The sequence below is a fragment of the Macaca mulatta genome, chromosome 16, assembly GCF_049350105.2.
Source record: "Macaca mulatta isolate MMU2019108-1 chromosome 16, T2T-MMU8v2.0, whole genome shotgun sequence".
Classification (NCBI taxonomy): Eukaryota; Metazoa; Chordata; class Mammalia; order Primates; family Cercopithecidae; genus Macaca; species Macaca mulatta.
In genome coordinates, this window is record NC_133421.1 from 51,022,660 (window position 1) to 51,035,323 (window position 12,664).

The 12,664-nt window shown below is 40.8% G+C and overlaps 1 protein-coding gene across 1 annotated transcript in view; it reads right to left on the reverse strand.

Annotated features, from left to right (window-relative positions):
- The window catches only part of PPM1E (protein phosphatase, Mg2+/Mn2+ dependent 1E), a 230,065-nt gene that overhangs the window by 25,281 nt on the left and 192,120 nt on the right, over positions 1–12,664 (reverse strand). The window contains exon 2 of the mRNA XM_015119127.3: positions 6,346–6,464. Within this exon, the coding sequence (XP_014974613.3) occupies positions 6,346–6,464 (119 nt within the window). The remainder of the gene's footprint in view (positions 1–6,345; positions 6,465–12,664) is intronic.

Below are 12,664 nucleotides of genomic sequence, written 5' to 3' on the forward strand. Positions count from 1 at the left end.
ATTGGACAGAGCTGGTATAGACAGATTAAACTGATTAGAGGAAGTAATATCAGTTTCCTCTAACATTTGGTAAATCACTAGATATGTTCATACCACTCCCAGTTGCTCCTTCCCCTGTGTCCCCATTATACTTTGTTCACGCTGTCTATTAAAGCTCTTAACTACTTTTGGTAATAATAAATAACATTTATTGAGTATCTGCTACATTCCATGCCTCTAGAACATTTCACAAATAGGTAACATCATTCTCAATCCTAGGTTTATCTGACTCAAAAGTCCATGTTCTTCATCTCCAAATTAGACTGCAGATAGCGACTGTCTTAATTGCCCTTGACAAGCCATAATATAGTACCTAGCAGACAGCAGGGTATATATTAGATGCTTGTTGAAAAAATAAATATGCAAACTGTCACATAAATTGAATAACCATTAAAATATTAAACATTTATATGCTTCTTGATTGTGTTCTGCTTCACTCATCTCAGCATCTATTTCTATAATGCTACCATTCTCTTTAAGTTACCATAACTTTAAAATTTTTTAATATCAGGAGGTCTAGTTTTCCTATCTATTACTCTTAATTTTAAAGGATGTCACTTGGTTTTTGTGTTTATTTTTCCAGGTGAACTTTCTAAACATTTTGACAAGTTTGGTCAGAAAAACCTGTTGCTATTGTGTTTGGGATCACATTAAATTTAAAGATTTGGAAAAAATATATATCATTTTCATATTAAGTCTATTCCAGGAAAAAATTGTATTTTTTTAAAAGTTAAATCCTTTTTATGTTGCTCAATAGAGTTTTAATGTAAGTCCTTCATATTTCTTAATCACTTTATTCCTACTTATTTATTTGCCATTTTGAATCAGACTTTGCTTTATTATAATTATTTTTCTTTTCATACCGAGCTAATTTTTGTATTTTTAATAGAGACGGAATTTCACCATGTTGGCCAGACTGGTCTTGAGCTCCTGACCTCAAGTGATCCACCCTCCTTGGCCTCCCAAAGTGCTGGGATTACAGGCATGAGCCATGTCCCGGCCAGAACTTTGCATTTCTTTTTTTTTTTTGAGACGGAGTCTCGCTCTGTCGCCCAGGCTGGAGTGCAGTGGCGCGATCTCGGCTCACTGCAAGCTCTGCCTCCCGGGTTCACACTATTCTCCTGCCTCAGCCTCCCGAGTAGCTGGGACTACAGGCGTCCGCCACCACGCCCAGCTAATTTTTTGTATTTTTAGTAGAGACGGGGTTTCACCGTGTAGCCAGGATGGTCTCAATCTCCTGACCTCGTGATCCGCCCACCTCAGCCTCCCAAAGTGCTGGGATTACAGGCGTGAGGCTTTAATTGTTATTTAAAACTACCAAACATTGCTCTTTCTTCCAATAACATTTCCTTCTTTCTTTATCTGAAACCCTGTGATTCGGGTTTAGCCAGTTAGAGAATCCCATCCTTTGGCCACAGTGATTAGTTCAGGAATGGGAAACCATCCAAGTTGGACCAATTAGAGTAAATCCTGTGGCTTCTGTAAGAACAACTGAGAAAATCTACTCTTGTTTTCCTGCTCAACTTGAGTTTGGACAGATGAAGACCTGGATTCCCAGCAAGTCATACTGCCACCTCATGGAACCTGAAGACAAAATCAAAATGAAAGAAAGTACAGCTGAGAGTTGGAGAAATGCCAGGTTCTGTTGAGATCATTTGAAGCCTTGAATCTGCCTGTGTATCCCTTATCCTGGAAGGTAGTCAATGCATTCTGTTTTGCTGAAGACAACTGAAGCTGTGTTTGTAATCATGTACAACTGACAAATTCCAGAATACACATTAAGCATAAACGTGACATCCAAGATATATCCATCTAGGCCTACTTTATAAAGAATATTTTAAAAATTAGGAATGATATTAAATTTTATCAAATGTTTCTTTTGGCATCTTTAGAGATTACTGCTTATTTTTATTTTCCCCTATTAATATATAAGTTGTGCTATAGACTTCCCAATATTTTGTTCTTGAAGTTTTGCTCACTGTTGTTTCCCCAGTATTATTCATATATAGTAGCATATATAGTAGACCCTCAATAAAATATTCAGTGAATGAATTAACTGCTATACTCAATATACAAATATTTTACTTAATTTTTTTTTTTTTTTTTAAGGCTGGGCACAGTGGCTCATGCCTGTAATCCTAGCACTTTGGGAGGTCAAGGCCTTTTTTTTTTATTTTTATTTTTTGAGACAGAGTCTCGCTCTGTCACCCAGGCTGGAGTGCAGTGGCTCAATCTCAGCTTGCTGCAAGCTCCGCCTCCCGGGTTCACGCCATTCTCCCGCCTCAGCCTCCCAAGTAGCTGGGACTACAGGCATCGGCCACCACTCCTGGCTAATTTTTGTATTTTTAGTAGAGAGGGGGTTTCACCGTGTTAGCCAGGATGGTCTCGATCTCCTGATCTTGTGATCCGCCCACATTGGCCTCCCAAAGTGCTGGGATTACAGGTGTGAGCCACACACTCAGCCTTTTTTTTTTTTTTTTTTTTTGAGATGGAGTCTCACTCTCGTTGCCCAGGCTGGAGTACAATGGCACAATCTCGGCTCACCGCAACCTCCACCTTCTAGGTTCAAGCAATTCTCCTGCTTCGGCCTCCCAAGTAGCTGGGACTGCAGGTGCATGCCACCACTCCTGTCTAATTTTTGTATTTTTAGTAGAGAAGGGGTTTCACTATGTTGGGCAGTCTGGTCTCGAACTCCTGACCTCAGGTGATCCACCTGCCTTGCCCTCCCAAAGTGCTGGGATTACAGGCATAGCCACCACACCCAGCCTACTTAAGATTTTTTTATGTTGACAACTAAGACTGGTCTCTCATTTCCTTTTTTAGTCTTGGGTGGGTTCTGGTATCAGTGTTATATTATGCAAATTTTCCTTCTTTTCCTGTGCAATTGGAGCATTCATTTTAAAAAGGATTGGGACTGGGCACAGTGGTTCATGCCTGTAATCCCAGCACTTTGGGAGGAAGATTCTTGAAGGAAGAGCAAGACTCTGTCTCAAAAAATAATAAATAACTATACAATAAAAAAATAAAAACCATTGGAATTATCCACCTTTGATCATTTGAAAATGTTCACCTTACTTGTAGAGTCACCTACTCCATGGCCTTTTGTGGGGATTGTTCCTTGATAACTTTCTCAATCTCTTTCTTCTTAGGTAACCTTTGTTAATTTTTTTTTTTTTCTAGAAAACATCCAGGTTTTCAAATTTATTTACAAAAACTTTTTATTATTCTTTAATTTCCTCTGTATTAGTGATCATTTTCCCTTCTTGTTTTTAATTTTTATAGTGGGCTGGGCTTAGTGGCTCACCACTGTAAACCCAGCACTTTAGGAGGCCAAGGCAGGAGGATCACTTGAGCCCAGGAGTTCAAGACCAGCCTGGGCAACATGGCGAGACCCTGTCTCTACAAAAAATACAAACATTAGCTGAGTGTGGTGTGCATGCCTGTAGTCCCAGCTACTCATGAGGCTGAGGTGCGAGGATCACTTGAGCCTGGAAGGTAGAGGCTTCAGCGAGCCGTGATCATACCACGGCCCTCCAGCCTGGGTAACAGAGGGAGACCCTCTCTCTCTCTCAAAAAATAAATAAATAAATAAATAAATAAAAATAATAATTTTTACACTGTGATATTTCAAATTGGTTTTTGGGTTCTTGTTGTCATTGTTTGAGACAGGGTCTCACTCTGTTGACCGGGCTGTAGTACATAGCTCACTGTAACCTTGAACTCCTGGGCTCAAGTGATTCTCCTACCTCAGCCTCCCAAGTGGCTGGGATTACGGGTGCATGCCACCATGCCCAGCTAATTTTTAAATTTTTTGTAGAAATAGTGCCTCACTATATTGCCCAGGCTGGTCTCAAACTCCTGGTCTCAAGTGATCCTCTTGCCTTGGCCTCCCAAATCACTGGCATTACAGGCATGAGCCACCATACCTGGCCCTCAAATTGGTTTTAGGTTGTCTGGACAAAAGGTGTATCTACCAAACTAAATGTGTACCAAGTGAGATATCCAAGGTCACTTAGCAAACATTCTGTCAGGGATAATGAAAACATGAAAAGAACTTTAAGGATTTTTTTTTTTAAGTCTGTTTTTGGAAACAACCAAGAGGAGAGACAAAAGGCACTTCAGTGAGGACTTTAAGCCAGTGACAGCAGGCCTTATTCAGTATGCTCATTTCCTTCTCTGATGTTTGGATAAACACAATATGCCCCATAGAGATTCTGTGTGGTGCAGTTCACCCTGAGTGATTGGGGCTAAATAAATACAGGATTTCCAAATAGTTTAGAATAATAGTAGATCAGTCTGAATCACAGCAGTCGCATGGAGACAGTACTAGGTAATCTCTTGGAAAAATAAAAAATCAGAATAACCAATTATGTCCACCAAAAGAAAATGCTTCATTTCACTTTTTCTATCTTACAGGGATCAAAAAATTCTTCCAAAGTGGGCATGTAGGACAACACTCCAATCTTTCTAGATTAAGTATTCTCCTTCTGCAGGGAGTAGTGTAAGACATCAGTATATAAATAATTGCTGCTTGAAATGGAAAAATAAAGTAAAAAAAGGGATGCGAAAAAGTGAAAATTGTCCGAAGTAGCAGTCCACCCCCTCACAGCTGTAAATTACTCATCAGTCATTAATGTCATTGTTCTGAGCTGGAGCTGAATCAGCTGTTACCCTGGCTGGAGTGAAGCAGAATTTAATCTATCTTTTCATCATAAGGCTTTTATTCTATGCATCAGTAGCAGAGGAAAGACCAATGCTTTATAGCAAAAATTCTATCCAACTTGACTCTGGAACAATTTGGTTCTAGGTGAATCAGTTACTGTCAGTAAAAACAAGAAGAGTGATTCCTTCCTTGCCAATATTCTGTCACAATCTACAGAGATAAAGGAAGAACAGAAATGTTTACTTTTATATCTGCCTCACATTCTCTGGAATCCAGCTACTCAGATTCATTAATATATGCTTTGCTCCATATATATCATGTTTAAAGGCAAATGCTTTAAATAGAACAAATCTGAAATATTAAACTTTCTTAACAATTTTGAGTAGTAATTCTCTAATTTTTATAAAAATATTTTCTTTGATCCTGTCAAATATGTATAAGCCTAAGACATTAATAAACATGACTTCGTTAAGAAATAGAGCCTCGGCTGGGCACGGTGGCTCAAGCCTGTAATCCCAGCACTTTAGGAGGCCGAGACGGGTGGATCACGAGGTCAGGAGATCAAGACCATCCTGGCTAACACGGTGAAACCCCATCTCTACTAAAAAATACAAAAAACTAGCCAGGCGAGGTGGCGGGCGCCTGTAGTCCCAGCTACTCGGGAGGCTGAGGCAGGAGAATGGCGTGAACCCGGGAGGCGGAGCTTGCAGTGACCTGAGATCCGGCCACTGCACTCCAGCCTGGGCGACAGAGCGAGACTCCATCTCAAAAAAAAAAAAAAAGAAAGAAAAAAGAAATAGAGCCTCATAATTTATCTGGAAAAAAAGGTACAATGATCTATGCAATTAAATCACATTTGCATATCTATCATAAAGAGTTCTGTTTATTGGTAGATATAAAATTTAATATAATTAGTGAGAAGTTGTGTTACAACTGATTTCTTGGATTTTTGTATCTTTTAACTTGATACAAAGTGAAGGTGTTTTTTTTTTTTTTCTCTTTCTCCCAGGCTAGAGTGCAGCAGCACGATCTCAGCTCACTGCAACCTCTGCCTCCTAGGTTCAACCAATTCACTTGCCTCAGCCTCTCGAATAGCTGGGACCACATGTGTGCACCACCACGCTGGCTAATTTTTGTATTCTTTTTAGTAGAGATGGGGTTTCACCACGTTGGCCAGGCTGGTCTCAAACTCCTGACCTCAGGGGATCTGCTCGCCTCGGCCTCTCACGCTGGGATTACAGGCATGAGCCACTGCACCTGGCCTAACTTGGATTTTTAAAGGTAAGCTAAACATTTCTCAGGTTTTGCTCAAATTCTCCCTCACCCACTCATCTTTTTTGTTATATCTTCACATTCTTCACTTTAATCTTTCCATTCATGTAGGTATTACTTATGACAATCTCCTGTTGCTCCAGTTACCTTCTAAATACTACTCTACCTTTTTCAAAATACACTTGTATTTTTCTCTTCTCCCTCCTTTTATTGATTTATTTGAAAAAAGTTGCATTTTTTTTTCTCCTGCTACCACTATATAAACAACCAGCAAATGTAATTAGATTTAGTATTTTGCAGATATTTTCTGTGGACCACTACACATAGAAGATTCTAATATTTTTAAACAAATAATGTAGAAATGTACTCACCCACAGTCCCTTCTGTGCCATCCGTTTCCTTTGGGATATAATGTGCAGAAAGATCACTCTGAAGGACTTCATCCGATGTGGCTCTGGCTAAAGCAGCAGCCAAAAAGGAAGGGCAATTACTGAAAGAAAAAAAGGCTATTTTCAGCAAAAGAATTAGGAGGTAATACATTTAACATTACTAATAATTACATATTAATTAGAACATTGTCTCAAAACAAAATTATACCTTTAAACAATATTCAATAAATATTTATTGAGTAGGCACTCTGGGCACTGGGTATATATTGATACATAACACAGACATGGCTCCTTACCTATAGGAGCTACAGGCAGATGACAAACTAATAGGATATAACTTAAAAGTGGGATACGCTTTTTTTTGGTTTTTTTTGTTTGTTGTTTGTTTTTTAGATGGAGTTTTGCTCTGTCGCCAGACGGAGTTTTGCTCTGTCGCCCAGGGCTATGGTGTGATCTCGGCTCACTGCAACCTCCGCCTCCTGGGTTCAAGCAATTCTCCTGCTTCAGCCTCCCGAGTAGCTGGGACTACAGGCATGTGTCACCACGCCCAGCTAATTTTTGTATTTTTTTTTTTAATTTCAAAATGAATGTATAATTTAAGAATTACACATACACTTTTAAATCCAATTTCCAGTAAACTTTAAATTTTTAAAGTCATAAAAGTATGGATTCTTAACAGTTAACACAAAGTCATTTACAGGATTGGCAAAGGTTTCATTGACAGAACAGATATCATTCTACATTTGCAAAATGCCTTTTTTTTTCATACAACACTTAGATATCTAACTCTAGTGCTTGTCTTCTGCCTGGAAGTAAATAGTTTAATTACTGATAAACCATAAAACAATGGAGTCTTATTTTGGCAATTTTAATTTTTGTATTTTTAGTAGAGACAGGGTTTCTCCATGTTGGTCAGGCTGGTCTTGAACTCCCAACCTCAGGTGATCTGTCCACCTTGGCCTCCCAAAGTGATGGGATTACTGGCATGAGCCACTGCACCCAGCCCAGGATAAGTTTTATAGAGGAAACAAACAGGATACAATGACAGAGAATAATAAAGAGGGGTATGTACTTAGATGGAATGGTCAGGAAAGCAACACCTTAAAGGATGAAAAAGACTCAGTTACGTGGGAGTGGGAAGTTAGGAGAGAATACTCCGGGCAGAGGGAATACAATTTATACAGAACCTTTTTTTTTTTTTTTTTTTTTTTGAGACAGAGTCTTGCTCTGTTGCCCAAACTGGAGTGCAGTGGTGCAATCTTGGCTCACTGCAATCTCTGCTTCCCAGGTTCAAGCTATTTTCTCTTGCCTTAGCCTCCCAAGTAGTTGGGACTACAGGCGTGCATCACCATGCCTGGCTAATTTTTGTATTTTTAGTAGAGATGGGGTTTTACTATGTTGGCCAGGCTGATCTCGAACTCCTGACCTCAGGTGATCCATCCTCCTCAGTAGTCCCAACTACTCAGGAGGCTGAGGCAGGAGAATCACTGGAACCCGAGATGTGGAGGTTGCAGTGAGCCGAGATCGTGCCATTGCACTCCAGCCTGGGCAACAAGAGTGAAAACTCTGTCTCAAAAAAAAAAAAAGAAAAAAAAAAAAACTATGGAAATATCTGAGATGTCCTAGTCAAGGTGTCAAATGGTTAACTGGATATTCTAGTCTGGCATTTGAGATGTTAGGAAATTTGGAACTTGCAAATGTATGAATGATATTTAAAGCTACAGCAATAGAAAAGACCACTGATACAGTTTCGATATTTCAAATTTCATGTTAAAATCTGATCCCCAATGTTCAAGGTGGGGCCTGGTTTGGGTCATGGAAGCAGATCCCTCATGAATGGCTTGGTGTAGTCCTTGTGGTAATGAGTTAATTTTTGTGCCATTAGTTCCTGTGAGATCTGATTATTAAATTAAAAAGAGCTGGGCACCTCCTACCCTCTCTCTCTCATTTCCCAACGTGTGATCTCCACATGAGGGCTCCCTTTTGCCGTCTGCAATGAGCGGAAGCTTCTTAAGCCCTCACCAGAAGCAGATGCTGGTGCTGTGCTTCTTGTGCAGCCGCAGAACTGTGAGCCAAATAAACCTCTTTTCATTATAATTTACCCAGCTTCAGGTATTCCTTTATAGCAATTCAAAGCAGACTAAGACAATCATATAGGAAGAAAACATAAAAAGAGAATTGCTCTAGATCAGTGATCTCTATGTGCCTCCTGGCTTCCCCCTCTGGGAACGAGAAGATTATCCTATGCCACACCATTGTATATTGGGTTATAGTGGGAAAGGGAGTAGATAAATTGCCTCTTTAGTTCACAGGTTTTCAGTCAAGTGGAACAATAGTTAAGGAGCTGTCATTAAGAAACTAGCACTCCAGGCCAGGGGTGGTGGCTCACACCTGTAATCCCAGCACTCTGGGAGGCTGACTGAGGTGGGCGGGTCACAAAGTCAGGAATTTGAGACCAGCCTGGTCAACAGGGTGAAACCCTGTCTCTACTAAAAATTAAAAAAAAAAATTAGCTGGGTGTGGTGGCGGGAACCTGTAATCTCAGCTACTAGGGAGGCTGAGGCAGAAGAATCATTTGAACCTGGGAGGTGGAGGTTGCAGTGAGCTGAGATCATGCCACTGCACTCCAGCCCAGGCGACAGTGCAAGACTCTGTCTCAAAACAAACGAACAAACAAACATACAAAAAGAAAACAAAAAACTAGTACTCCAGCCCCACAGGCTACCCTTGGCAGATATCCCCCTAGGCCATCCAAGCAGCCATGTGCCTGTGTCCTGGGCCTGAGAAGCAGCTCTGTGAGCCACCACCAGCAGGCACACCCCCAAGCAGTAACATTCGCATGCCCATAACCTGATAAACAGCCTTACAGGCCCATTCCTGGAGGACATGACCCTAGGCCTGCCCATGCCCAGGGCCTCAGAAACAGGCTGGCAGGTCTTCTTCCAGTGGATATGACCCCATGCTAGCCAAGAAACTGTGTGCCTGCACCCAGAAGAGGAACAGCCTGGAGGTCCCACCCCAGGCTGTCATACCTCCAAGCTGGGCAGCCATGCACATGTGCCCCCAGCCAGAGTAACAGTCCATGGCCACAGCCTCAGCAAGCTAGACCCCAAGCTGGTCAACCCATGATGTGCATACACATGTCCCTGACCTAAGAAATAGTCCAATGGTCCCAACCCCAGTAAAGCTACATGACTGCTGCCATAAACTCTAACAGCCTAGGCCATTGGGACACTCACAAACATCGCTAGTGCAGATTACAGCAAAAGAAATTACACCACCGTGTCCACCTAGAACCATAGCCACTGCAGCCATCCAAATGACACCCCAAGACCCATCCACATGACTAAATCTTTACCTATGAAAGCTACTCCATAACATTGGAAGAGGTGACTGTTCCACCAGATGTGTAGAAATCAACATAGGGACACATCAAATGTGAAAAACTGAGGAAACATGACTCCTCCAAATGCACACAATAATTTTCCAGGAACAAACTCCAATCATAAGGAATATGTAAAATGCCAGAAAAAGAATTCAAAATAATAATCTTTTCTTAAAAATTTGAGATGAAGGTCTCACAATGTTGCACAGGCTGGAGTGCAGTGGCTATTCACAGGCATGATCCTACTATTATTCGGCATAGGTGTTTTGATCTGCTCCATTTATCTTTCTTTCTTTTCTTTTTTTTTTTTTTAAGAGAGTCTCACTCTGTTGCCCAGGCTGGAGTGCAGTGGTACAATCTCGGCTCCCTGCAACATCCACCTCCTGGGCTTAAGCAATCCTCCCACCTCAGCCCCCCAAGTAGCTGGAACTACAGGCATGAGCCACCAGCTTAATTTTCATATTTTTTATAGAGATGAGGTTTCACCATGTTGCCCAGGCTGGTCTCGAACTCCCAAGCTCCAGCAATTCACCCATCTCAGCCTCCCAAATTGCTGAAATTATAGGTGTGAGCCACCACACCTGGCTGACCGGCTCTATTTCTGACCTGAGCTGGTTCATCCCTCCCTAAGCAACCTGATAGTTCTCTGCTTCCACAAGGTCACCATATTGATGCCAAACTTAGTGTAGACACCAGATTAGCATAGTACACTACAGGCCAGAACTCTTGGACTCAGGTAATCCTCCTGCTGCAGCCTCCCAAGGAGCCAGGACTATAGGCATGAGCCATCACATGTGGCTCAAAATAATCATCTTAAGGAAACGCAGTGAGATACAAGATAATACATATAGAACAGTTAACAAAAATCAGAGAAATTCAACAAAGAGATATCATAAAAAAACAACCAACTAGGAATCTTAGAGCTGAAGAATTCAATGAATGAAATAAAAAATACAATAAAGAGCTTCAACAGCAGACTAGACTAAACAGAAGAAAAAATTTTTGAACTTGAAGACAAATCTTTTGAAAAAATTCAGGCAGAAAAAAAAAAGAAAGAAAAGAAAAAAGAATGCAAAAAGCATATAGGATTTATGGAACACCATTAAGCAAACAAATAATTGCGTTATGGGCATTGCAGAAGGAGAAGAAAAGAGAGATGGTGTAGAAAATATATTTAATGACATAATAGCTGAAAACTTCCTAGGTCTTGGGAGAGACATGGATATTCAGATTCAGGAAGCTGGAAAGTTCCCAAATAAATTCAACCCAAACAAGTCTTCTCTAAGGCACATTATAGTCAAAAAATACTTTTTTTTTTTTGAGATGGAGTTTCATTCTTGTAGCCCAGGCTAGAGTGCAATGGTGTAATTTTCGGCTCACTGCAACCTCTGTCTCCCGGGTTCAAGCAATTCTCCTGCCTCAGCCTCCAGAGTAGCTTGGATTACACGCACCCACCATCATGCCCAGCTAATTTTTGTATTTTTAGTAGAGACAGGGTTTCACCATGTTGGTCAGGCTGGTCTCAAACTCTTAACTTTAGGTGATCCACCTGCCTTGGCCTCCCAAAGTGCTGGGAATACAGGCATGAGCCACCACACCCAGCTGTCAAATCATCAAAAGGCAAAGACAAAGAAATAATTCTTTTTTTTTTTTTTTTGAGACGGAGTCTTGCTCTGTCACCCAGGCTGGAGTGTAGTGGCCAGATCTCGGCTCACTGCAAGCTCCGCCTCCTGGGTTCCCGCCATTCTCCCGCCTCAGCCTCCCGAGTAGCTGGGACTACAGGCGCCCGCCACCTCGCCCGGCTAGTTTTTTGTATTTTTTAGTAGAGACGGGGTTTCACGGTGTTAGCCAGGATGGTCTCGATCTCCTGACCTCGTGATCCACCCGTCTCAGCCTCCCAAAGTGCTGGGATTACAGGCTTGAGCCACCGCGCCCGGCCAGACAAAGAAATAATTCTAAAAGAGAATTCCTTTTCAAAAGAAAAGCATCAAGTCACATATAAGGGAATTTCCAGTAGACTAGCAGCAGATTTCTCAGCAGAAACCTCACAGGCCAGGAGAGAAAGGGATGATATAGTCAAAGTATAGAAGGAAAAAAACCCCAGCTAGCCAAGAATATTATACCCAGGAAAGCTATTCTTCAAAAATGAAGGAGAAATAAAATCTTTCCTGGACAAGCAAAAAATAAGAGAACATCACCACTAGTCCAGTCCAGGAGAAACATTCAAGGGAGTCTTACACCTGGAAGTAAAAAGATGATAACTGCCCCCATGAAAATATGCGAAATTATAAAATTCACCAGGAGAGCCAACAGACAAAGGAGAAAGAGAAAGGAATAAATAATCTTATCACTACAGAAAACTACCCAACTACAAAAATAAATAATAAGAGAGGAAGGAACAAAGGTTACACAAAATAATCAGAAAACAATCAATAAATGTCTGGAATAAGTCCTCATCTATTAATAATAATCTTGAATGTAAAATGGATAAAATACCCAATTAAAAGAAACTGGCTGAATGAATTTAAACAACAACAAAACAAACAAAAGCAAAACAAACAAAAACAAAAACAAGACCCAATTATATGCTGTCTACAAGAAACTCACCTCATCTGTAAGGACATACACAGACTGAAAGTGAAGGGATGGAAAGAGATATTCCACACAAATGGAAACCAAAAGCAAGCAGGAATAGCTATATTTACATCAGCTAAAACAGACTTTAAGTCAAAAGCTATAAAAAGAGACAAAGGAGGACATTATATAGTAATAAAGGGATCAAATCAAGAAGCTATAACAATTGTAAATTGTTATACATGCACCTAAGACCAGCACACCCATATTCATAAAGAAAATACTATTAGATCTAAAGGAAGAGACAGATGCCAATACAATAACTGTTGGGGACTTCAACCC